This window comes from Rattus norvegicus, chromosome 15, assembly GCF_036323735.1.
Source record: "Rattus norvegicus strain BN/NHsdMcwi chromosome 15, GRCr8, whole genome shotgun sequence".
Classification (NCBI taxonomy): Eukaryota; Metazoa; Chordata; class Mammalia; order Rodentia; family Muridae; genus Rattus; species Rattus norvegicus.
In genome coordinates this window covers 44,448,519-44,474,352 of record NC_086033.1, presented here as the reverse complement: position 1 = coordinate 44,474,352, position 25,834 = coordinate 44,448,519, and the positions used below count along the sequence as shown (strand labels likewise).

The window sequence follows — 25,834 nt, the reverse complement described above, 5'->3', positions numbered from 1 at the left end:
GGCAATTTCTGAGAACACCATGGGTCACCTGATCAGAAGCAGCAAGAGTCTATCTCCAATGCACTCTAGCCAATGACTACACAGCTCAGCACCAGCTAAGCTGTACTGTGCCACGACTTCTGGCCAGCAGGCACCTTGCTGGCCGCTTCCTTAGTTTAGCAAGACTGAAATTCTCCCAGAAGCCATGCCTCCTTCAGTAATCCCCACCTCAAGAAGCCCTGCTTCCTTCCGCCACTGCCAAATAGCTCTATATCCTTGATCCCACATTGCTCTGTGTGCATGTGTGTGCGTGTGTGTGTGTGTGTGTGTGTGTGTGTGTGTGTGTGTGTGATCCTCGTTCACCTTGAGGGCCAGAGCTCACTTGTCAGCATTGGTGTGTGGCCCTGGGGTACAATAGGGCTGAACCAATGTTCTCAGAAAGGAGGATCCTACTGCCACATGCATAAAGCCGTGTGGTGACCATGTCCCCAGCCCTTGAACACTTGAAGAGGTCATATTGTTTGGTTCTGCACATTGTGCCCCTTGAGGTAGGTTGACTCTGGATCTTTGCCCTTGCAGGGAAGAGGTGAGGACATTTGTCATCCTCCCCATGCTGAATTTGCAGTTAGAGATTTTATGAAAGCCATGTGGGCCTGTTAATTACGAGCCACTCATTTGTAGGATGCAGTTACAGTGGAGAATCAATAGATGCCTTCTGCAAGGTGACGAATGCCAGGCAAGAAATAGCAGCGGGAGGTTTAGATCCACACTGATGGATGAGGGCCTGCCCAGCCTGTGAGTCAATCCTCAGTCAGGATTCGTATTTATTGTGAGCTGACCGCACCCCAGATGCAGCTGCTGCTGGTGAGCACATTTCAGTGTGAGGGAACTTGATGAGATCTCCACAGCGCTCTGATAGGGTGCCAAGAGCTGGTGAAACCCAGAAAACACACAAATATATAGTGCTGCCCACCCAGAGGGAAGTCCAGGGAGAGAGAATAAAGGTGGGGGCAGAACTGGAGAAGGTAAGAGGGCTTGTGTTCTTGGGTATGTACAGAAAGACTTCATTTTCAAACACCAAATGTTCTGTCAGCCCTGCTAGGAAGGGACAGTTCCTCCTGTGCTCCCTGAGCCGAGCATTAAAGAATGGCCTTTAGAATCTAACACCTGCAGCTCAAGCCTGATGCTGACACTCATGAGCTGAAATGGTTTACTGCTTTGCTTTATCTTTAAGAATTTCCTTCTGTCGGTGGCACTGTCAGGTGGTTTGTGCAGTACAGAGTTCGTGTTTGTGAATGACAGAAAGACACTTCAGAGGTTAAACTCAAAGGCCTTAGTGGGTGGGGTCCTTTAGCCGCTCTGCTGCTCCTGTTGGGTTGCCTTTGATAAGGGGGGAGGGGATCTTCACAGAGATTTTGTCTTCTCGGGTGACATCCTTGACTCTTGGCCAAAAGAGAGCCAGGGCTGGGAGTGAGGCTCTCTTTTCTCTTTCTTGTCCCTTCATTTTCTTGGTCTCATCCTGCCTCAGGATGCTCCCCAACCTGACACACACCTTGCTTCATCCTTATTTTTTTCTCCCCACTGACAAAGCGAGGTATTAGTAGGTGTTCCGAAAAGGCTCAATGGATGGAAAAGAGGGCAGGTAGGAGTGGAAATAAGAAGGAAAATGAGAGAGATGTTGACTCCGGCCAGGCTTTCAAAATCTTGTTTGTTTGTTTGTTTGTTTGTTTGTTTGTTTGGTTGGTTGGTTGGTTGGTTGGTTTGGTTGATTTTTTGGTGTGCCCCTGTGTACCTGGTGGGAAGTTTACCTCTTTTATCATGTACCAGCATAGGAGTGCCCTGTTCTGGGCTAGTGCTCTCTCTGCCTCTGAGCCCAGACAGACCTTTGGCTTCTGTTCTCCATCAACTCTAGACTTCATGTTTGGCTGAAGCTCATGAGTATATGGAGGAAAGGGTGGCTAGTGTATGCGAGGTGACCCTCTCCACTGGGCAGGGACTATCAGATGTGCCTAGGATGTGGGTCCACTGGAGGATGTGGGTAATGTGAAGCCTGGCTCTGTGGCGTTGCTAAGGACCTGCATTCTAAGCATCTCCCAGGTGAGGAGATGCTCCCAAAGCCAAGTCTGGAGCAACAAGACCCGTAATCAAGTCTCCAATGAATTATTGAGGATTTAGCAAAAGTTACAGTCTCTTGCCCACAAAAGGTAATGCATACTACCCAGTTCTGTGGCAATTCCAAGATATTCTAGAATTTCTGAAGGCTAATATCTTAGTTAGGGTTTTACTGCTGTGAACAGATGCTATGACCAAGGCAACTCTTATAAAGGACAACATTTAATTGGGGCTGGCTTACAGGTTCAGAGGTTCAGTCCATTATCATCAAGGTGGGAGCATGGCAGCATCCAGGCAGGCCTGGTGCAGGAGGAGCTGAGAGTTCTACATCTTCATCTGAAGGCTGCTAATAGAATACTGGTTTGCAGACAGCTAGGATGAGGGTCTTAAACTGCATGTCCACAGTGACACACCTCCTCCAACAAGGCCACACCTCCAAACAGTGCCATTCCCTGAGCGATGCATATTCAAACCACCACAGTTACCCTAAGTATATATACCCAGCTGTTTCGTTTGGAGCCCCCTGTCATCCCATTCCCCTGGGGATTGTTTGCCTAGATCAGGCTGACTAGCATCAAGTTCTAGAGATCTACCTGCTTCCACCCTGTGATAACTGGGCTTGCAAAAGTGTGCTACTTCATTCAACTTCTTCACATGGGTACTAGACATCAAACTCTGGCCCCCATTGTTGTAGTACAAGTATTTAGCAACTGAGCTGTCTCTCTAACCCTCCTGTGGGAGAGGCATTTCACATTCAAAATGCACCCTGGCACTCATCCTCTAGGCCAGCAAGGCTGTGCATCCCAGCTCTTTCCTCAAGCCAGAATACCCTTCCTCCATCTGCACAGCCAAGTCCTACTCATAGTCCAGCTCCAGTGTTCTCTCCCTCAGTAAAAACAAGCTGTTGCCTTTTAGGCAAATGGGGTCAACTGTCACTTGCTTTGTGAGCCTTGCTGTTTAATCATGAGGTTTTTGCCGCCTGCCCGACTCCCCCCTGAAGTCTTTAGCACATCACAGAATTAAACAGTATTTACAAGGTGAGTTAGTGAACATGAACACTTGCCAAGAAACACCAGACATAATATTTTTGATATTTGACTATATTTGCAATGGACAACCCCTCCTCCATATCGCAGGGGCATCTCTGTTTTGCCATAAACAAGCTCCTAGTCATGTGTGTGAAGTTTAAAGGCTGATTCAGAGGAGAAGTAAGTAGAAGAGACGTTGGGAGAAATGTACCTCTGTGTCCCTTCTACCTACTGCTCCTCATTCCTGCAGCCTGGCATCGGGCCACAAGGAGTTTGAGAACTTGTCGTAACCTGTAATAGATAAGCAATTATCTGTAATAACACTCTCCCGAGACAGAAGAACCTGGTAATTTAGCACCACCAAGGACATGTGTCCCAGATCCTAACAAAGGAAATTCGATGATGTTCTGTCCTTAGGAAGATAGCCCTGATAGCATTCTAAAAGTCTGTAGCAATTTAGGACTAAATTGAAGATGGTTGAAGCTACTACAGTCAATTGAGAAGCATTAAAGGAAGCTGGGGGACTGGAGAGGTGGCTCAGCGGTTAAGAGCACTGGCTGCTCTTCCAGAGGTCCTGAGTTCAATTCCCAGCAACCACATGGGGGCTCACAACCATCTGTAATGAGATCTGATGCCCTCTCCTGGCCTGCACGTGTACATGAAGGTGGAACGCTGTATACATAATAAATCTTTAAAAATAAAATAAAATAAAATAAAATAAAAGAAGCTAGGAACAGAGCTCACTACTTACATCCTCAGAGTCTGGCCACCACCTTAAACCTATATCAGCCTCTTTGATTACTGCAAGTCATACCTCATTCTAGAGATCTGGGCATTATCCATAGGCCCACCTCCCCAGAAGCACCCCGTTAGCATCTTATATTCTATTTTAACCCTTTCCTAGCAAACATATCACATTCAAGGAATGCAATTCTAACAAAATGTTAAACGGGCTAGATGGAGCATAAGCTAAGGCCATTGGTCAGGTGGTAGAGAGCGCTACAGTTTCCAGGGCATCCTGACAGGATCTTTAACTTTGCCTCTTGACTGCTTTAGGGAGTGGCTGAGGCTGAACTGGAAAAGAACATGAGTCGGACTTTCAAAAGCTTCTTCCGAACCAGTGATGATATGGTAAGAGGTGGGAGATGGAGTGTGTGTGTGTGTGTGTGCATGTACATGTGTGTGCACTCATGTGTATATATGTGAGTGAAATGTACATGTGTGTACACTCATGTGTATATGTGTGTGTGTGTGTGTGTGTGTGTGTGTGTGTGTATGCATAGAACATGAGTTGGACTTCCAAAAGCTTCTTCTGAGCCAGTGATGAGATGGTAAGAGGTGGGAGATAGGGTGTATGGGTATGTGCATGTACATGTGTACACTCAAGCGTGTGTGTGTGTGCATGAATGGGTGTTCATGTTTGTGTGTGTGTGTGTGTGTGTGTGTGTGTGTGTGTGTGTGTGTGTTTTATAATTTTGGTTTGCGAGCTTATCTTTAGTGACATTTAACCTGTACCAGTCTGTTACTTTGGACTTTGGAGCCTCTCTCTTAGGTGTTTCAGCATCATTTGTTCTACATTCTGTTGGCAGCACCAACCCAGGCTCACTTCTTTGCATCACACCACAGAAGTTTCCAGATCACATGAACTGTGTAAATTCAAATTCATGTACCTGCCGAGGCGGGCTTCTGAGGACAGGATTGTAGGGACGCATTTCAGTTTGTTCTTAGTGCTAAGCTGGAGTGAATAAACGTTCTGTCGGCCTGATGTGGGAAAGCCTTTCCATTTTACCTTTTCATGGATGCTTCTGAGGAGCCCTGGGTTGTCAAATTTTTCTCTGTGGCAGGACAGGGCACTACTCGTTCTAATTCCTCCACCTTCTGTAAGTCTGAGCTTTTGCTCTCAACAGCTGGTGAGCCCAAGCCATTACTCAGATCCTCAAGTGCCCGCTGCTGCAGCAGGAGCAGTGGATGGGAGTTTCAGCACCCCTTGGCTGCCTTTCAGGTTTAGCCTGTGATATAACATAGCCCCGTGTGCTATTTTACTTTCTATGATTTCAGTTATTCTTGTCTCACCATGATCCAATAATACCAAAGGGCAAATTCTACAAAGTTTAAGTTATAAATTGTGTGCTACACTGAGAAGTATAACAAAAATCTCACATCATCCCACTGATGTGAGTCTGCTCTGTGCCAACGGGGTTGGGGGATGTGGGGGTGTGTGTCTGTAATTCACTATTCTGTTTTAGGATTGGCTGTCATTTCAGATTATCTCACGATAGTGCCTCATTTATGAGTCAAACATTATCATAGGTGTCATGTACAGGATATGCATGGAGCACACAGTGTCCAGTGTTCTGTGCTATCCTGTGGTTTCCAGCTTCAATCCCCTATATATTTTAACACATGTCCCCACAGGAAAGAGTTCTCTTGTGGTCCTCATGCACGTGAGCTCTTCTGCATTGGGGATTTGAGTCTCAGTCTTCTTGTTTTGCCTCACTTATGACATCCTCTCTAACTTCTCTTCTCACAGGGTCTCCTCACTGTGAATAAAGCCACTGAAATGGGTAAGAGGTACCCCTGGGAGGGAAGGGACAGTGGGGCCACATCTCCTGAAGGCTAATGCTACTGGAGTCCTGCCCCTTCTGCCCATGAAGAAGCCCTAAGCTTGCCTTGCTGTTCTGAGCTTCAACATGCCAACAAAGGTCTCCTGGCGGTTGATGGTGTTTCCCTAGTCTGCCCCTTAGGGAGTTGAGTGCTAAAGTCCTAAGACACTTTGAGGACTTGCACAGAGTATCTGGGGCAGGCCCCTGATGATGGGACTGTAGGGAGGCCTTTTGGTTTAGTACTAACCTTTCTGGTGAGGAACCTGCCCAGAAAGGAGAGTTGGCTGCTCCAGCCACCAGTGTCCACAAAATAGATCGCACTAGGTCCCACCTAGATCTCCACTGGCCCCTCCACCCCGAGGCCCTGTCCTGGTCACTGTTCCCACTCATAAGGACCATCTTGGTCACCCTGCTGAGTCCACTCCTCCGAGAAGCCCCCACATTCAGCGCTGAGCCCACAAATGCTTGCTTCACTCCTAGCCATTATTCATTTGACTCTAGAGGTCTTCTCCTCTAAAGATATCTGCCTCCTTGCCTGTCTTTTCCTACTCAGCCCCTTACTAGTTTGATGATTCTGTGTTCTGAGTGCCTGTCTGGAGAGACCTAGGCTGGGGTGTTACCCACAGAGAACTCAGTCAGGGTAGTTCAGGGAGGCAGATCATCAGTAGATATGCAGGTGGGAGGGGTGCTCCCCTAGGACCAGCACTGGTTTGCTCTCTTACTCCTCTGACATTTAGCATCAAAACCTGGAGTGACTGTGTCCTCTGCATCTTAGGGTTGGAGAATAAGAATGATGTGTTTGTCCCCAAGGAACCTTTAAGGGCACTTCCAGGACACTGCATACCTTGGAAGACAACAGGGCATTCTATAATGAGAACCCCACAGTAGGGCAGATCCCAGCCCCGAGGAACTCAATGAAGAGGGGGCAGATGGGCAGACATAAGGCACATGAAGCCTTCGTTCCAAGTTCAGATGGGGCAATATCAGCAGGGAACTGCAACTTTAGAACCAGTGGCTCGCAGCGTGAGAGGACACAGGTGTCTTTTTTGCAGGGGGAATCCTTGTGGGAACTCCAGAAGATCCCAAGGTCAGCAAAATTACTACTGAGGAGGAAATAGAGTATTACATACAGCAGTTCAAGAAGTCTGGCTTCAGGTAAAAGGAAGGAAACCCCAGACAGGGTGGAGGGCTGCTCAGCTGTTGGGGGATGGAGGTAGTGCTCCCACCACAGCCCCTGTGAGCACCACAGTGACCTGTCTGGGATCGAATACCCCCAGTGCCAGGAGGCTCACTACCTGTGGTGTGTAGCTTCCTGTGGGGTATCCAGCTTGTTCTTTCTTGTGTATTTTGGTTTCTCTAGAAGGTGGAGATTTTTAACTGGTTTTCAGCCATAGCTCCTCCAAGAATTGGGACAGCTCTGCAATCTGTCCTCAGAAAAGCAAAAACCATGTGAACGAACCCAAATGTACATGTCTTCTCTTTATCTCTCATCCACCGTGTCCCTTCCAGCTGACAGTGGCTTCTGGGTGCGAATGGGCTGCCCCAAGGTCCACCCTCTGGCCTGTATCTTGAAGATGAGAATGGCCTGTAGGGTCAGCCTCTGTTTGCCCCCAAATCCTGTCAGAGGCACCAGCAGAGTTCCAGTATTTGGCCTGACTGAGGAAGCAGGAGCTATAGACAGGCAGGCAGCCTGTGTCTGGGGATCCCACTCTGTCCTGCGGCACTCACTATCCCTGACATAGTTGTCTCTGGACAGTGTGGGTCATTGTGGGCTAACAGTGGCCAAGTCCTGGGAACTCACCTGTGTTACTGTCTGGTCCTCTCCTCAGAGGCCCTCTAAACTGGTATCGAAACACAGAAAGAAACTGGAAGTGGAACTGTAAGGCGTTGGGAAGGAAGGTGAGCACTGTGACCCCCTGCTACACACACACACACACACACACACACACACACACACACACACACACCACACCACTGCATTGCTAGATCCAATTCTGATGAACCAGCTCTGAAGAGCTGGGTGGAGGGAGAGGACAGGGCAGGGTAAACGACGTCTCATGCGCTGGTGGTGAGAGCTGGTGGTGGCGGGTCCCCAAGGCATCCTTCCCTGGGCACAGATGGCATCAGGGTAGCTGAGTGCCAGATTCCCTTGCTACCTGTTTCCCCCAGATCTTGGTCCCTGCCCTGATGGTCACAGCTGAGAAGGACATTGTACTCCGTCCTGAAATGTCCAAGAACATGGAAAACTGGGTAAGGCGTGACCCTGCATGTGGGGTATCAGGGTGTCCCTCAAAGAGAACACGGGTGCCCAGAGGAAGGACATGCCCGTGAGGGTGGAGGGGGGGGTCAGGTAAAGATTTCCCTGACCCAGCTTCCCTCCCTTCCCCTACACTGGTAAGGTCTCCCTGTCATCCCTCATTCCTGTCCTGGATAACACAAGGGTCCTCTGAAACTGGTCTATGGGAATCAAAGAGGACGGGGTCCCCTCCCAGGTAGATCCCACTTAGCCCTAGTAGCATTCTGCTGCTGATCTTCCTGCATGGGGTTTTCTTTCAGATCCCTTTCCTGAAAAGGGGACACATCGAAGACTGTGGTCACTGGACACAGATAGAGAAGTAAGGAGACTGGGGTCCCTGGGCGAGGAGGACATAGTTCCCTGGTCATCTGACCTATGGGTGCTACAGGCTTACTTCTGCTCAGGTCTGCCAGGACTTTTCAGTCATGTTGCCTTGGTGAGGACAGTGGGTCAGATAGGCTGACCTGCCCTTTCTTTCCCTTCCAGACCGGCAGAGGTGAACCAGATTCTCATCAAGTGGCTGAAGACTGAAATCCAGAACCCATCGGTGACCTCCAAGATTTAGCCAGTGGCGTGTCCTCTGCTGGGGACACATTTTCATTTCTGGACGTGGCCTTATCCACAGCCAGCAGCATCGTTCTTTTGCCAGCAGTGATTTTCTTTAAATGAAAATGATCAGATGTGATGTAATTTTAGATCAGGAAGAAAGTGGTGTGTCTGATTCTTTTGAGGATGACTGTATCACCAAAGGAGAGATCACACCCCAATAGGGAGGCATGGGGCAGCCCAGTTTGTACCTTTGTAGCCAAACCCAAGCCTGCTCTTTCTGAAGCAGCTGATCAGAGAGTAGGGACCTTCATTCAATAAAGCTAAGGCCTTGGTGCTCCAGGTGTTTGTGTGCTTGGAGAGAGCACTGCTTCTCTGATGGACAGAAGCCTCATATGATCCTCCAGGTGACCTAGACCAGCTCTGTCCAGGAAGCCTTCCTCAAAGATGCTGTGGGTGGTCGGTCCATAGAGTGTCTAATAAGTGTGTACAGCTACTGATGCATGCTGGATTTGACCTTGCTTGAGAGAGCAGTTCAGGAAGTGAATATCATCTCTCACCCCACCAGGCTCAAGCTGAGTTGGCTTTGTTCCTTCTCTACCCTCTGCCTCCCCACACACCTCCTCCTTTCCCTTGTCACATCTAGGGAGACCCCAGGTCTCACTGATCTTGTCTTCTGCAGTTGTCTGCCTTCCAATCTGCTTTGGGCACCAGAATCTCACAGAAGCAGCCTCCTAACTGCCCACACCACCCGTTGGATCCTCAGCGATTCACACAGGCTCTGAGACCCACCCAGCTTGACTCATCACCCCAATTTCTATTAATATCTGCTCTCCAGTTTTTCTATCCTCGAATCTTGCACTCACACCAGGCGGGCTCTCCTGACCCTCCACCCAAACTGTGTATCCTCTATTATGGAGTCTCCCAGCTGCCTCCTTGGCCAAGCCCCAGTCTGAATGGTGTGTCCTCTCTCCCTGATGTTCAAGCTGGGTACATTCACATAAGTTCACATGCATGTATACCCTCACTCTTACAACTGTCCAGAGGAACTTGACCCAGCGGGGACCTTTGGTTCTAATGACTGAGTCCTTTGTACTGAGAATCTGCCTCCTAAACCTGGAGACCAGCCAGTATAGATATTTCATCTGCTCCTTCCTTGCTGTGACATTGAAGAAGTGCCCTGTACCTAAGTTCCCACAGCTTTAAAGAGAACATCAATACTACCTAACAGGTGGTGGTGGTAGTGATCAATGTGTCATATATAAAAATATATTATATATAGATATAGATATACAGATATGTTATAGTGTTTGGTGTGTATGTATATATCTAGACTAGAAGCCACATGGAGGAACAGTTATAGACAGGTGGTTGTGGGGACCCTTATTTCTATTAAGACAGGACCTTAGAGGACTTTAGATTCAGTGACACCGGAATCACCTTCATCCCTCTGGACCATAAAATTGAAGGGCTTATTTGCCAGACAAACATGTGACCTGACAGAATATCCGTATGAGACAGAAAACAGCATTTTCCTAACAAGAACAAGCTCGTCTCTAAGGAAGACTATGAGAAGGTTCCCCTAAACCAGCAGAACACCTCAGACATCACAGAGCCCAGTGAATCGGGCCCATAGAATTGCAAAAGCAAAAGAAACACACAACCAGGCTTGCAAGGTTGAAGGTCGTAAGTGATGCTGGATGGGCAAAGGTCTCTAGGTTACATAAGAAAGTTTCAACATGTTCAGATGCTCAGCTCTGAGGAACGTTGGGCCACAGTTAAACTACTGTATGTAGCTTTGGCAGCCAGGGGATTAACTGGGGCAGAGAGCAGTTCAGGTACCATTTTTAAGTAGATTTGCTTGGAGTCTTTCCAAAGCTTTTTTTACTATAAAACAATAGTCTTTTTAAAAAAAGAGAGAGAGAGAGAGAGAGAGAGAGAGAGAGGGAGAGAGAGAGAGAGATTTATTTGGTTATTAGTTTATGTATGAGTGCTCTATCTGCATGTACACGGGCATGACAGAAGAGGGCATCAGATCCCACTATAGATGATCCTGAACCACTATGTGGTTATGCTGGGAATTGAACTCAGGACCTCTGGAAGAGGCAAAGAGCCAGTGCTCTTCAATTGCTGAGTTGGGCCATCTCTCAAGCCCCTAAAGTGACAGTCTTCCTTTGTTCCTACCGAAGGTGTGAATAGTGTCATCTTTCTCCCTCTCTCTCTGTCTCTTTCTCTCTCTCTGTCTTTCTCTCTCTGTCTCTCTGTCTCTCTCTCTCTGTGTGTGTGTCTGTCTCTGTCTCTGTCTCTCTCTGTCTCTCTCTGTCTCTCTCTCAAGAGGCAAGGCAGCCCCATATCCAAGGGAGCAGAACGGCACTGCCTTTGGTGAGCTGAGATGAAGTACCCTCTCCGAAGTGGGTCTGTTAGACTGACAGAGAAGCTATGGCTGTTCTTAAATCATGATGAACCCATAGTTTAAGGCCTTGAGAACTGATAGGCTAGTCTGCATATTGCTCACACCAATATTATCAGCAGCATATTAAGAAAAAAAGAGTACACACTGAAACCTAAGTGTGTGAAGAGACAGTCGTATAAATGTCCTAGTAAGAGCTATATGTAGGGGACTGTGGATTTGTGGTCATACTGGCCAAAGGATATAATAACAACCAGTTTCAAAGATTAAGGTTCAATCCTTAAAAAGAAGCGTTAAGACCTAAAAAACACACATTCAATGGATCAGGGAATGAAAGTTGTCTTTTGATGAAACATAAAATTGACAAGCTCTTAGTTAGACTGGGGCAGGGGGACACTCAATTGATATCTCGGGATCCAAAGGACATTGAGTAACTAGTTCTCCAGAATGCTAAGAGAGCATGAGGGGCAGTAAGAACAAGTATAGGCCACTAAGCCAGCAGGCCTAGGAGGTGTGAACAAACTCCTACAGCAGCAACCGAGAGTGAAACCTGAAGAAGCAGAAAACCCGGGCAGACTAACAATAAGCGACGGTTTCAAATCAGTAGTAAGAAGCTGCCCAATGAGAAAGGCCAGGACCAGCTTCACTGCTGACACCTACTCTGACTTCTAAAATAAAACTAGTATCAATCATTAAACTATCAAACGTAAGTGACATCAGGGAATTCTCTAGACTCATCCAATGAGATCAGCATTACCTACCCTGATACCAGAAGCCAACAAAGACTTAACAAAAACTAAAGATCAATAACCCCAATGAACACAGGTTTTAAAAAATCAATAAAATACTAGCAAAAAGAAATTTAATGTCCACATTAAAAAGTGTATACATCATAATCAAGTGTGAAATACACAAGACAAAGAAGAAATCATGGTGAAAATTGGAAACTCTTAGGACCTAATATTAGAGAAATAAAACATTGCTAAATAAAATATACAATGCGGAACATATAATGCTTAGGTATGAAGCTAAAGCAGGGGATGCATAGAAATTGATACATTAAGCAGACATGAGGAAAAGAAAAGTTTTTGAAAAATATATAAACTTCTGTTTTTAGCAGCCAGAAAAAGAGGACAAAGCACATCCAATAAAAACAGGAATCAAGTCTGGAGAGAGATGGCTCAGTGGTTAAGAGCACTGACTGCTCTTCCAGAGGTCCTGAGTTCAAATCCCAGCAACCACTTGGTGGCTCACAATCATCTGTAATGGGATCTGATGCCCTCTTCTGGTGTGTCTGCAGACAGTGACAGCATACTCATATACATAAAATGAATAAATTCTTAAAAAAATAAAAACTAGTAAAAAAGAGAGAAATAGGAATCAAGTCAATAAGTAGTGAAATCTGACTGGATCCTTGTCATAGGTTTTTAATTCAATAACAACTGACCACAAGTAAAGAGAAAAATCATGTTGTCAATTATTTCTATTTTTAAAAGAATATTCATGTAGAAGACTACGGCCTTTAAAAGGTTGACCTAGGAGAGGGAGATGCTTATATTTTTGCAAATACACTTCAAAAATCAGAACAAAAAGGATGAAACCATTTAGAAACAAACTGGCTCACACTAGCACAGCTGGAAAGGACTAGCTGGCTATTTTTAAGAAATTAGATCCACAATAAAACCCATCCTCTGACAAGGAAAATTCTCTTAACCCTCCTGTACACAAGTGCTGGAGAGCAGGGAGGGAACCGACAGTGTGGCACACTGAGACTGTCCTCCAGACCCCTCCACAGTGTCGAACACTGAGACTGTCCTCCAGACCCCTCCACAGTGTGGCACACTGAGACTGTCCTCCAGACCCCTCCACAGTGTGGCACACTAAGACTGTCTTCCAGACTCCTCCACGGGGCAAGCACAACTCTGATGCAAAATTCTGGTGAATTCAGTGCAGCAAAAAATATTTGCAAGAATCTCATTAAGTCTGGATACAAAGATTCTAAAAGGAAGGTAGGCAAATCAATCCAGAAAAATGTAAAAATGACAAAACCTAACAGGGACACAAGCTTGCATCAGTAGTTTAACTCGAAATGTGGACTGAAAGTGAAGAAAATATGGTGACCAGCTTATTTATGCAGACTAGGGATTTCAGTAAACTGGCTATCCATGATAAATCCATAGGAAAATCCCATCCGCTGAAATAAAAGAAAACCTCTGACTATGACTAATGGTGTTAGCAGAAAGCTACTGAAGGCAATGATTATACACAGATTCTTTTATAGTCATTATTTCCAACAAAGGGATCCTATCTAGAATGTATTTCCAGGTTCTGTGCACAGTGAGAGAGAAGCAAAGCAGCCCATTTAGTGAAGGGGCCAGCATCTCAAGGAGGCAACTGCCAAAGAGGCAACTGTCCCCAAGGCTATGTATGTATGTATGTTTGTATGTATGTATGTTTGTATGCTATGTATGTATGCCATGTATATATGTATGTATACACATATGCATATTATAGACACACAAATATGTATACATATTGTATATGTATCTATATATACATGTATATATGTATATGTGTACATATATATTTATGCATAAACACAGAAAAGTATTACCCACCAGGAATAAACAAGTTCAAGCCAAAACAAACAAAATAGAGAAAGTAAGGACAGACATTTGTTCTAGTTACATTCTGTCACAGTGACAATCATCATGGCCACAAAGGAACTTAGAGGAGGAGGGGATTTATTTGGTGCACACTTCCAGGTCACAGTCCCTTGGGGGAAGTCAGGGCAAGAACTCAATTAGACACTTAAAGCAGAAACCATAGAGAAATGCTGCGTGATGGCTCACTCCCAAGCACATGTTGAGCCAACTTTCCCATACAGCTCAGGACCAGCAGCCTAGGGAATAGTGCCACCTACAGTGGGCTGTGTGTGCCCTTCTATGTCAATGAACAATCAAGACCACCACCTCACCTCAGCCAACAGCTCAGATTAGACTCCCTCCTCAGGTGTCTCTAGGCTGTGTCAAATTAACAGAGCTAACCAGAGCAGTGCTGACAGAATCTAGAATCTTCATACACTTCTGGTGGGACGTAAATTATGAGCACAAGCTTGAAGGATTCTTCAGAAGTATTTACAAGACATACTCTTCAATCTGGCAACTTCCCCCTGGGAATAAACTCAGTAGGAATATCTTAGTATTAAACCAAAACCACACACAGGGATGTCATACACAATACCAAACATGGTGAAATATTCAATGTGTGGTATGCACCAATAGGAAACTGCTGTTGTGGGTGGAACCACCCAAGGATCTAGATGTAGAGGAACACAGTGTTTCACACTCTCTGGAAAAAGGTTAAGGCAGAAAAAACTAGTTTGTGGTTATGAGAATTGTCAGGGAACAAGCCGGAGGTTTGATGGTTCTGTCGTAGCAGCTGATATGGGCTGTAATTACACTGGTTTGTCTCCTTAAATGTTAGTCAGACTGTCCACCTATGATTGACACTATCCAAATATAGGCAAAGCATTATTAGATACTATAGGATTATTGTTATTAAGAGAGTTACAAAACAAAACAAAACAAAACAAAACAAAAAGAATTAAAACTTAGCGTAAGTATATGTGAACCTTTCTGCTGCTCGACTGTTCCAATGGATTCTGACTCTCTGGAGGAAGGTTTGCCTCCCTCAACTACCTATCCTCCCTTTCCCACCTTTAGTCTCAGAATTCAAGCCCAGCAAGTCCTTCAAACCCTGCCAGCTTTCACGGAGCAGCACAAAAGCCTTGCAGCACACAGCTGCGCTGCCCACAGCCCTCACCTCGCGCCCCCAACTGCCCTGTAGAGAGCCAACTGCCATTCCCCGGGGCTGGGGTCCAGGAGGCCAGGCCATGTGGCTCCTCTTGCTTCTGCTGAGTGGGCTGAGTAGACTTGGAGGGCTTAGCGAGCCCCAAACAGAAGGCAGTGAGTAACAATCTGTCCTGGGGCCGTTGGAAGCCAGCTCGGCTCCTCTTTCCCTCCATGTTGCCTTGGGCGTCCCAGAATTGCACTTGAACAACCCAGGGTCACCCCTGAACGAGCTCAAGCCACCAACTCACCACAGCTGAAATGCAAAACGGATACAAGCCACATGCCCAAGGACCCTAAGAAACGCAATATTGGGGGACGGGGTGTTCCCAGGCTTGGCTCCCACAACCCTCCAGTTTTAGATCCTGTTTCAGGTTGATGATGCTTCATGGGATAAGGATGAAGGTTTTCAGTGTGCGAGGGGTGTGGCTCTGAGAAATGCCTTTTGCGCCTTGCAGCTCGTGAGAAATTACACGTGCAAGTCACGGTGCCAGAGAAAATCCGGTCCGTCACAAGTGAAGGCTACGAAACACAGGTAATTAATTTGTTTTACAACTTAGAAGTCACAATTATTTTTCTTGTCGAGAGGTTACCTTGGTATTTCTCATCCGTGCTTAATAGCTAGATGTTATAGGTATGCCTTGTTTGCCAACATTAACAATGCTTAGAAAAAATACTGCCGATGACACTGGGTTTCTCAGCCCCACGTCCCTCGGTGCTTTTGAATACTCACAAATTGACCTGATCCACCAAAGGCTCTATTCTCAACCTCCTATCCTTCTGTGTTTGGAGGAGAGGTGATGGTTGTCATTTAATAGAACTATTTTTTCCACTTTGTAAATATGTTCCTCACTAAGACTATTCTTTTCAAACTGTTTTTGCTTCTCTTTAGGATTATTTTCCTTTGTTTTCTGTTTGCTTGCTTGCTTTTGTTTTGAGTAAGCTCTAGAATCCTCGATAAGCTGTGTTCCTTGAAGTAGCAAACCGTTGTGGCTGGGCCATAAATGCTGCAGTCATTAAATGCTCATGTGTCCTTAGCGTTTCTGTCTGTGACTCTTTGAAGGGTGAAGCTTGTAAAGTTTTATACATCTTTTTAAAAAGGAATGTCTGTGTGTGTTTATGACACTTCAATCATTAAGTTAAAGGGGCCATTTTAAAAAGTGGTTATTTTCTTTTTAATTGGAAAACAAGGATTCTACATGGAGGGACTCACCAGTACCGATTTGTAACATGTAGAGTATAAAGTAAAAGAGCAGTTGTCTTAAGTATAAAATTTGGGACTCAAATCGTCTCTCTCATTAATGGCTGCATGTCTGTAACCCTGTAAGAGACCTGCTGGCTCCCTTGGAACTAAGAGGCTGTTGTAGTTACTGTCTCGAGGGACACAGGCACGTTTACAGTTAGTGTGTTTAGCAGAGAATAGAGATCCTAAGAGGAAGACACTTAAACTGTAAGGAACTCAGTTTTTTTAAAAAAAAAATTTAAATCTCTTTAAATATTTGTTTTTTTAATTTTAATTATTATGAGTGCTCTCCTGCATGTGGACCTACATGCCAGAAGAGGACATCAGACACCTTTATAGATGTGTGTGAACCACCATGTGGTTGCTGGGAATTGAACTCAGCACCTCTGGAAGAGCAGCCAGTGCTTTTGACCACTGAACCATCTCTCTAGCCCTTTAAATCTTTTTAAAAAAGATGTTGCCTAAGCAATATTATTTTCTGATCACAATCATGTAAATGTGCGCATCCAGTTGCAAATGTTTGAAAATTATTTTTTGTTTATTGTTTAGGGTTTTTTTTGATTGAGCAAGGTTATGTTTAAATTACAAGTAAACTTGTAAACACACTCAGTTGTCAATAAAGATCCTTTCATATGTAGCAGGCATATCTATCACCACTTTGCTTACAACTGTAAAACAAATGAAAACTAATTCCCAGTAATAGGCTGAATGAGTAAACTCTGCTGTACTCAGAAAGTGAAGCATCACACTGGAGGGGACAGTGCTGGAGATCAATGTACTGGAACAACGGTCATCACGGGGGTGCAGCAATGCCAACTGTGTCTGAGGCCATGCTTTAAGCAGATGGACCATGTACTAGGGAAGGATAAAACGTATGTAAGTCAACATTTATGCAAAGCAAACCACTGCTTAAATAAATATTCATAGCCAGTGTGACCATGAGTAGTAAACATAAGGTTTAGCATCCTGGCCAGCTGGACTGCCAGAGGGCTATGCTCTACTGACATAGATGCCACCTTCAAATACTGTCAGTGTTTGGGTTTTTAATATAACTGTTGACGACAGGTATTCTACCGATTTTTAAATCTACCACGGCTAAATAAAGTGCATGACAATTAAAATCTATAACCAAAGTGGCTTACAGAGAAGTCATAACGCTCTTTACAAATAGCATGAGGTTGAGCTATTGGGAGGTATCCCGGAAGAGATCGAGAATGAAGTCAAACTGCCCACCGTTAATGTCTGCCTACCATTGTCCTGGAAGCTCTTACCGACCCATGCAAGAAGGGAAGAAAACAAGAGAAAGGTGATGGGCATAAGAATTGGAGAGAAAGGGGGAAAGCAATTATTTATAGATAAGACAGACAAAATAAAAATCTGTACCAGATCAAAACTCAGCAGCAAAAATTGTATAAGTACGATCGAAATAAAAAAACACACTGCATCTTTATTTTGCCAAAGGAAAAGGAATAAAGCAGAATTTCAAAAAAAGGAGGGGGGATTTAACTCTCACTAATAACAAACAATCTAATTGCACGTAAATCTCACAAATGTGTAATCATTTAACTGAGGACAAGGAAACGAAATGTGCCAAGCTATGCTACTAATTACACACCTGTGGATTAAATGGCACCAAGTCTCTGCTGATGGGCAGACTGAGACCTGGTAACTCCAGGGAGCGTCTCTAAATCGTCATCCTGGTATTGGTATAGTAGTTGGTGAGCTCCTGATCCCCATCATACGCAAACTTAACCCACAAACACCACACCCCAAGCTCTCAGCTTTCTGCTCTTGGGTCTGCAGAGTTTCCATGAAGCTGTAGCTTGCTGTATTCTGCCCAGATATGAAGCGCGTTTTATACTGACCTCAGTCTTTAGCAAGCTAATACAGTTACTAGATTAAAAAGCAACCTGTTCTTTAGAAGGTCTCGGGTGAAACAACGAATGATAAATCACACCACATTTCATTAAAACAAGTCAACATCAAACTATCAATTTTTTTCTTTTTGGTGTATTAATATGATTTGGGGAGTGTAGTGTTCATATAAAAATGTTTTCCTTTATAACTCCCTCACCCCATTTTCCTTTTCTTAAAAAATATATTCTCCTTCCAGGTGACCTACAGTCTCAAAATCGAAGGGAAAACATACATCCTGAACCTAATGCAAAAGTACGTGACTGTCACATCTTATCAACAGTCTTTCTTCTCACTTACCACTGTTGTTAATAATTACCTAGAATGCAAGACTTTATGTTCGGGAATTTTCTGGTTATGGGCTATTCATCTTGTCCCCTTGTTTTCACTTCTGAGACAGAATCTTCCTGTGTAACTAAGACTGGCTCAGTACTCATTAACTCCCCTCCCCCCTTCTCTCCAGTGCTGGGGTCATAGGCTCACACTGCCACCCCTTGACTTGTGCTTCACCTTTGTGTCTAAAAGACTATGAAGTCTCTGAGACAAATCCCCTTTACCCCCAACATGAGAAATTTTCCCTCATTCTACATTTTTACTTAACCGTTGTTATTTCCCATAAGATTCAGGCTTTGGCTCCACTGTCCCACGTGTGTGTACTCACTGTTCTGAACTGTGCTTTGTGAGTGTTACCTATGACCCTTTCCTACCGCTCTCTGGGACACGGAGGCCTCTCCATGGAAATGGTCTGTTTCCCATGACCCTCTCCCACATGCCTTTGGGACATGGAGGCTTTGGGAGTGACTTGGTGACGGCTTCTGCCTGATCCTTCTGGGTCTTTCCATGGGGCTAAGGGTTTATATTCATCCTTCATTCCGGCATCTTCGCAGGGTGGGGGCTGTTGGGAATTCAGTTCTCAGCTTCCTGTGGGGTAGTTTAGGTTGTTATGTATTTGTGTCAAACGTGGCCTGGAATGGGGAGCTTCCTTCTGTCCGTGTCTGTGCAGAGCAGGTGTCTTTGTCTATTTGGTTGCCAATAGGAAGACACTATCGTTTGAGTGGCTTGCAAACAATGACTATGTGTGGGAAACTCAACAGAGGTAAAAGATCTGGATACTGAGAAACCTTCTGCAAACTTACTTAGAGATAATAATGTCTGATAGGAAATGTTTAAAAGTTAAACCTGTGGGAAGCAATTTTCTATTAAGTACATTTATTTTCTCTTGGCTTTTGCAGAGCGTTCTTGCCTCCCAACTTTAGAGTCTACAGCTATGACAGCACAGGGATCATGAGGCCTCTTGAGCAGAAGTTTCAGGTATGAGCACCACCTCTCTCTAACCGGGTGGTATGGGCCTGGGATACAAAGATGTCCTCTGTTCAGACACGAACTTAATCATTTCCTTTTTGTTATATGTGCTGAGCCCACTAGGCTGGTGATTACTAAACCAAATCAGAGTACAGTGCTTCCACGATTTTGGTTTCCCACCGGTGCACACGTGTTCGTGTGGGAAAAGTCAGGATTTGAATCGGGGAAGATATATCTAGGAGGCAGGGGAACCCCAAGCTATTCTCTGGAGTTTGCTCGAGGACCAAATGAGAACACATAAACCTTCACATACATTTAGGAAAATATTGCATTTTTCGCACATTTGAAACACTTGGAGCTTTGCTTAGTGATATCTACCCTGGGAGTGGGGGTGGGGAGCAACTGAAATGTGGGTCAAACTGCAGAGCTACCCCATGTCTGAAGTGCACTTTATTATCGCCATTGCCCTGTGCTTGCTGCTTCCTCTCCCTCCTCCTCCTCTTCCCCCTCTTCTTCCTTTTCTTCCCCCTCCTCTTCCTCTTCCTCCTCTTTTTCCTCCTCTTCTTCCTCCTCTTCTCTCCTTTGCATTTTCATTTTCTAGATAGTGATGCCATCACTTTTAGAGGCTAATATTCTAACAAAACATAAAATAGACACAGCCCTGTGTCTTGCTTTCTTTACCTGCTGCTGTGATAAGGGTTTTTTTCGGAGCTGGGGACCGAACCTCAGGGCCTTGCGCTTCCCAGGCAAGCGCTCTACCACTGAGCTAAGTCCCCAGCCCCTCGGCAAAGGTGACTTAAGGGAGAAAAGGTGCGTTCCAGCTCACAGCTGATGTTCACCATGGTGCTGAAGCTGGAGCTTGAAGCAGCTGTTCACTTTGCACCCATGGGAGAACGCTGGATGCACCCTACCTCCTGGCTCCCTTTCTCCATTTATAAAGCCCTGCATTCCAGGCGGGGAGTAACGCTAACCCACAGTGGACAAGTATTCTCAATTCAATGAGCAAAATCATGATTCCCCAACAGGCATTCATTCCCAGAGACCCACCTCCTGGATGAGAGTAGATTCTGTCAAATTGACCATTAACATTATCACACCTTAACTGTTGTTTAACAGGAAAAAAAGCAGACACACATGAGTTGATTTTGATATATTAAAAAATGCATGCTGGGGGTTGGGAATTTAGCTCAGTGGTAGAGCGCTTGCAAACGCAAGACCCTGGGTTCGGTCCCCAGCTCCAAAAAAAAAAAAAATGCATGCTGTCCATTGGTGCTGTAGTGTTAAAGAGAGAAATTTACACGTGTGTTTATGTATGTAAAAGAGACAGACAAACACAGGCCACAATAGCGCACACTTGAACATGAAGACATATGCCTTTAATATCAGCACATAGAAGGTAGAGGCAAAAGGACTGAGTTCGGGTTGGGGATTTAGCTCAGTGGTAGAGTGCTTGCTTACCAAGCACAAGGCCCTGGGTTCGGTCCCCAGCTCCGAAAAAAAAAAAAAAAGAAAGAAAAAAAAGAAAAAGGACTGAGTTCAAGGTCACCCTCAGATACGTAGGAAGTTTACCAGCCTGGACTATATGGAGAAATAAACAGTAAGGACAACACAAATCAGACGATGCAAAAGCGTACATGGTAACACATATGTGTAATCTGAGAGTACAGGAGGCTGAGGCAGGAGGATTGGGAGTTCAAGGGCAACTGGGAATCAGTGAGTGTGAGGCCACTTGTCTACATGGTTAAACTCTGCCTTCTGTCTCCACAGTACAACTTTAAGAAAAGGCTGAGAAAAGAACGCTTTACTTAAGACATGCTGAGCTGTTAAATGTTGGTCTCAAATGCAACAAACATAGGGCTTCACATAGATAACCTGGGTTTCTGTCCTTCTCTGAAACCTGTTTCTAGACTAGGAAAATTCAAGGCCATCAAGTAGGTTAAAAAAAAATTTACAGAATCGTTTTTCTGATTTTCAAAAACTGTATTCATCCCTAAAAATCAGACTATCCAGTCAAGGAACAAATGAACCATGTGAACCATGCTCCATCTCTTAATACCAGCACCCTGGGGACTGGGGGCTCAACAGATGCATTTTCAGAGAATCCAAGCATGCAGCCTCTAGAAAGTGGGGGGATTCTATTAAGATCCCCCTCCCCAATCATTTTGTGCTCGTTTCTTTCTATATCTTGCGACGTTTTGTTTGAAATTAGACATTCTGCATAGTGCCTGTACGAAGCCTGAGTTTCCTCTCCTCCACCCCTTGACACTTGTAACTATTGCCAGTTCTATGGTCTGATGGCTGCCTGGAGGAGGTTGGTCCTCCTGCCAGCTGTGTGCTAAGTCCATGATGTCATTTCATAGGAAGATAAAGGTTAAATTTTCGCCTTGGTCACCCTGGGTGGCAGTGGTCACACAGGTTCTCTTTGTCCTTTCCCTCTGGTCACACCACTGTCCTTAGACTCTGTTCCTTGATGGTCACTGCCATGCCTTCACAATGCTCCAGGGCACGTACTGTTCTGTAGCTTCCTCCAATCCACTGTGTCCGTCTGTCTCAGAGGGACAGCTGCATAGGTCTAAGTCCCATGTCTGGTGCCACCCAGAACACTCCTCCTATCCATCTGCTTTCCACCTGCCCTTCACGGGCTAGCTAGCTACCTGGAGGCTGAACACTGAGAGAGTTCACACATGTAGCATAGCCCTCTCCCTACAACCTCTAGCCTTCTGCCTCTTTTTAATATGCCTGCAAGCACAAGCTTCTCCTTGAATTCTTGCAAGTAACGTCTCAGAAAAGACTGGCTGTCAGCCGCCCAACAGGCTACTTCTCTCCGAGTCAACCTCTGAGTCAGCCCTGGCAATCAGAAAGTGCTTCCACCACCCTCATCTTTGCCCTGGGGTTAAGCTTTGGGGCTCTCTTGGTCTTTACTAAAAGCTGATACTAATGAAAGGGTTTTCTGAAGCATGCGCTGGACTAGTTCCTTTGCGTTTTTCTCCATCACAGCTGGACGGGTACACCAGTGCTGACCATGAGCACTTGCCTAGCAAGCACAAGGCCCTGGGTTTGGTCCTCAGCTCCAAAAATAAATACATAAATAAATAAATAACAAAATAAAAGTGGACACTTCAGAAGAGTGGGGGAGGGGCAGAGGACAGATGACATCTCCAGCTCTGCCCTCACTGGTCACTGAGCTAGACAGTCTCCAGTTTCCCAGCATCCCTTGCTTCTCCCTGCAGGTTTTCCTGTGACCCCACCTCCCTATGCTCTTCTAGCTTCTCTTTCTACTCTGTTTCCTCCCCTGCAGAGCAAGGCCTTGTCAGCATTTCTCACTGGGGTGATTTGGAAGGGTTTCTGCTCTGAAACCTACCTGGCGTGTTCTGCTAAAGTGTTCTATTCTTTCCTAATTGTTTTTTTATGCTCTACAATTCTATACACACGTGTACACACACACACACACACACTCACACACACACACACACACACACATACACGATGTGTACTGATTTTTTGTTTGGTTTGGTTTGGTTTGGTTTTTTTTGTTTTGTTTTGTTTTGTTTTGCTTTGTTTTGTTTTTTGAGACAGGATCTTACTATGTAGCCTTGGCTAGCCTAGAACTTTGTATGTAGACTGGGTTGACCTTAAACTCACAGCAATCTACCTGCTTCTGTCTCCTGATGGCTGGGATTAAAAGTATGCACCATCACGCCAGCTAATATTTTTTAATCACATATTGGCCATGTTTGATGATGCAATCAAAATACTTGTGAATCTTTGAAGAGTTTTAAGTCTTGAGCTTGGAACCATAGATCAGTGGTATAGTTCCTGCCTAGCAGGCATGAGGTCTTAGGTTCAAATCCTAGCACTGTAAGAAATCAATTTCAAGCATCTCCAGTCATGTTCTAGTAACTGGTCTGGAGCCAGCACCTAGCTTGTCTTAAGCAGGTCTTAGCTTCTGCCAGATTCCCTGTTATCCATAGATTATTGTCCCTACCCCAGACAGATCAGTGCTTAGTGCCACAAAGCGAAAGACAGACCCTAGGCTGAATTTCATCTGCACAGTTTATCCAACAGCCAGAATAGACCACTAGGAACCTTAAAAATTCTCAGCTCACATCCTCGGGGGAAGTCACACCGTATTTATGTAGTCTGGGACCAGGGAACTGCCTCTCTTTGCCTCTTTTATGGTCCAGTGCTTTCTGTTGGGGCTGCTGCTGGTGAGCGAGTCACTATGGAAACTACATAGAGACTAGCTATTGTCATGTGATCAGGCTGGCAGCCATCTTGGATCTGGGTGGATTCTGTCCACCCTTCCCTGAAGAGGAATTTCCGTTCTGTAAGCATCCTGTCCTCCTTCTGTAAGCATCCTGTCCTGTCCTCGGAGACAGGCAAGATGAGAGCAATGTTACTACTCCCCAAGGGGTTGGGGTGGTGGGTGTCTCTGTCATGCCACATCCTCAGCTCAAGGGCAGATATAGGAGTCCCACCTGGGCGTGCATCCTGGAATCTCCTTCTGTATCTCCCTCTCTTCCAAGGCTTGTATCTCATTTCCTCAGAAACTCTGGCCACCTCCCAGAACCTGAAAGTTCCCTTGCCTGGCAGATGGGGGTGTGGGGAGGAGCCCTTGCAGCAGAGTCTTGAAAAACCACGCAATGAGATGTTCAGAGAATGTAGTGGCCCTGTTTGGGGGGTTATTACTGTTTCTGTGAAAGAGCTCTGTGCAAGCCAATCTAGCAACACACTCAAAACACTCTTGGAAATTATTTCCCTTTTTGATTCATTTTGCTTCTCTAACATACATAGTGAAGCACTTTCTCAAAGAGGACAGACAGAGAGAGACCATATGAAAATATGACCATAAAACACGTTTAAAAATTATATGACACTCTACTCACTCATCTTATGGATCTGCTTTGGAAACAACTGGTATTTGATACACATAGCTGACAATTTTAAGTATTTGATAATGTTATCTTTACCACAAGGGGATATATTGTATATTTTATCTTTGTGTTTCAGAATATCTGCTACTTCCAAGGATACATTGAAGGTTATCCAAATTCTATGGTGATTGTTAGCACATGTACTGGACTCAGGTTGTAATACATAATTGTATATAAAAATGGTATTTTTTAAAAAATTAGTGTGTGAATGCATGTATGTGTGTAAGTGTGTAAAAGGCAAAATGGATTATAAATGGAAATTAATTTAAGTGATAGACTCCATCCTCATACTGAATCTAAGTTGTCCTTAAGTTTGAAGTTGGTAAACAAGTCTCAGCATTTGTCTATTATGTTTATGTGTAAGTGAGTGTGGCTGCATGAGTGCTAGGTTAGTCCAGTGCAGCAACAGGTGGCTGCTGGAACTGCTGTGTGGAGCTGGGAACCAATCCCTGGTCCCCTACATGAGCAGGAAGTGCTCTTATCCACTCAGCTATTTCTCCAGCCCCACAAAGGTCATAAAATGTTACTAGCTGGAAGATCCCAATCACATCACTATTGTGTGCCACTTGGTTTGTGACTCTCCAGTAGCTCTAGTGACCTTATGAAAATGCAGTACTTAACTGACAATTAACTGCCACTTCTGCGTGCATTCTTTCATTTATAACTAGTACTTTCTTGTCATCGTTGTTCTGGTTTGACTTTGTCAGGGGAGTACTTCAGTTTGGAAACGTTAGCTACGGAATTGAACCCCTGGAATCTTCCAGTGGTTTTGAACATGTAATCTACCAAGTGGAACCTAAGAAAGGAGACACATTACTCTATGCCGAGAAGGATATGGATTTAAGAGACCCGCAGTATAAGATACGAAGTATCAAGGTAGGGGATTAATTAGGTAGTACCAAGTCACTTTCTGATAAACTACTTACATATCCCCCCACACAGATACCACAGGGATGTGTCCATCAGAAAGCTCATCTGGCACAATCTTTAAAACTAGTTATGTAAGTTTTCCTACTGTCTCTTCCTTAATACTGTTATTGATGCTCTCTTCTTTGTTTCTGAAGTTATTAATCTATGAAGCTTTCATTTTTAAGTAATCGCATTCATTCTTTGCCAATTCCATACATGTATATAAGAGATGTTGATCACATCCACCCATCCCCCTGCCTCATCCCACTCCCACTTCATCTGCAGCCCCTCCTCCTCCTGTTCTGTTCCCTCCTACTTTCATGGCTTGTCTTTTGTTTTGTTTTATTGTTTTTGCTTTTATTTTGTAAGTCACTGAATTATATTAGATGGATTTGCATGTGCATAGGTATATTTTAAAGCTGAAGATGTCACAGGGAAAAACTTTTTTTCAGACTGTTGTTTTTTAATGTGGCAATTTTGTCTTATTCATGACCAGTTTAATACACATGTGTAGAATAGTCATGAGTTAAATCAATTAAATCTATCACCTCATGTCTTGTGTGTCTCTTGTTGTGTTCTTTTTCCTTCATTCTTCCTCTTACATTGTTTTTTGGTTAACCCTTTTAAATTTGTTCTGTTCTATCCTCCAAAGAACTTTAAAATGACATATTGTTTTGTGTATTTTGTATTATATATTACATTAGCCA

The 25,834-nt window shown here is 44.7% G+C and overlaps 2 protein-coding genes across 6 annotated transcripts in view; both read left to right on the top strand.

Annotated features, from left to right (window-relative positions):
* Positions 1–8,906, top strand: part of Ephx2 (epoxide hydrolase 2) — a 37,711-nt gene extending 28,805 nt beyond the window's left edge. Inside the window, exons 12-18 of one of the 2 annotated variants that reach the window (XM_006252147.4) lie at positions 4,176–4,250; positions 5,650–5,683; positions 6,775–6,877; positions 7,552–7,621; positions 7,892–7,972; positions 8,279–8,337; positions 8,505–8,906. In XM_006252147.4, coding sequence (XP_006252209.1) covers positions 4,176–4,250; positions 5,650–5,683; positions 6,775–6,877; positions 7,552–7,621; positions 7,892–7,972; positions 8,279–8,337; positions 8,505–8,583 — 501 coding nt within the window. In that variant the 3' untranslated portion in view covers positions 8,584–8,906. 2 annotated transcript variants of the gene reach the window in all.
* Positions 8,907–14,782: 5,876 nt separating this feature from the next.
* Positions 14,783–25,834, top strand: part of Adam2 (ADAM metallopeptidase domain 2) — a 41,380-nt gene continuing 30,328 nt past the window's right edge. The window contains exons 1-6 of one of the 4 annotated variants that reach the window (XM_039093614.2): positions 14,783–14,942; positions 15,284–15,360; positions 18,182–18,237; positions 19,215–19,293; positions 24,295–24,325; positions 25,161–25,219. In XM_039093614.2, coding sequence (XP_038949542.1) covers positions 14,870–14,942; positions 15,284–15,360; positions 18,182–18,237; positions 19,215–19,293; positions 24,295–24,325; positions 25,161–25,219 — 375 coding nt within the window. In that variant the 5' untranslated portion in view covers positions 14,783–14,869. Of the gene's footprint in view, positions 14,943–15,283; positions 15,361–18,181; positions 18,238–19,214; positions 19,294–24,294; positions 24,372–24,925; positions 25,095–25,160; positions 25,220–25,834 lie in introns of those variants that run through there. The other 3 variants (NM_020077.3, XM_039093615.2, XM_063274593.1) reach the window with 3 other exon arrangements.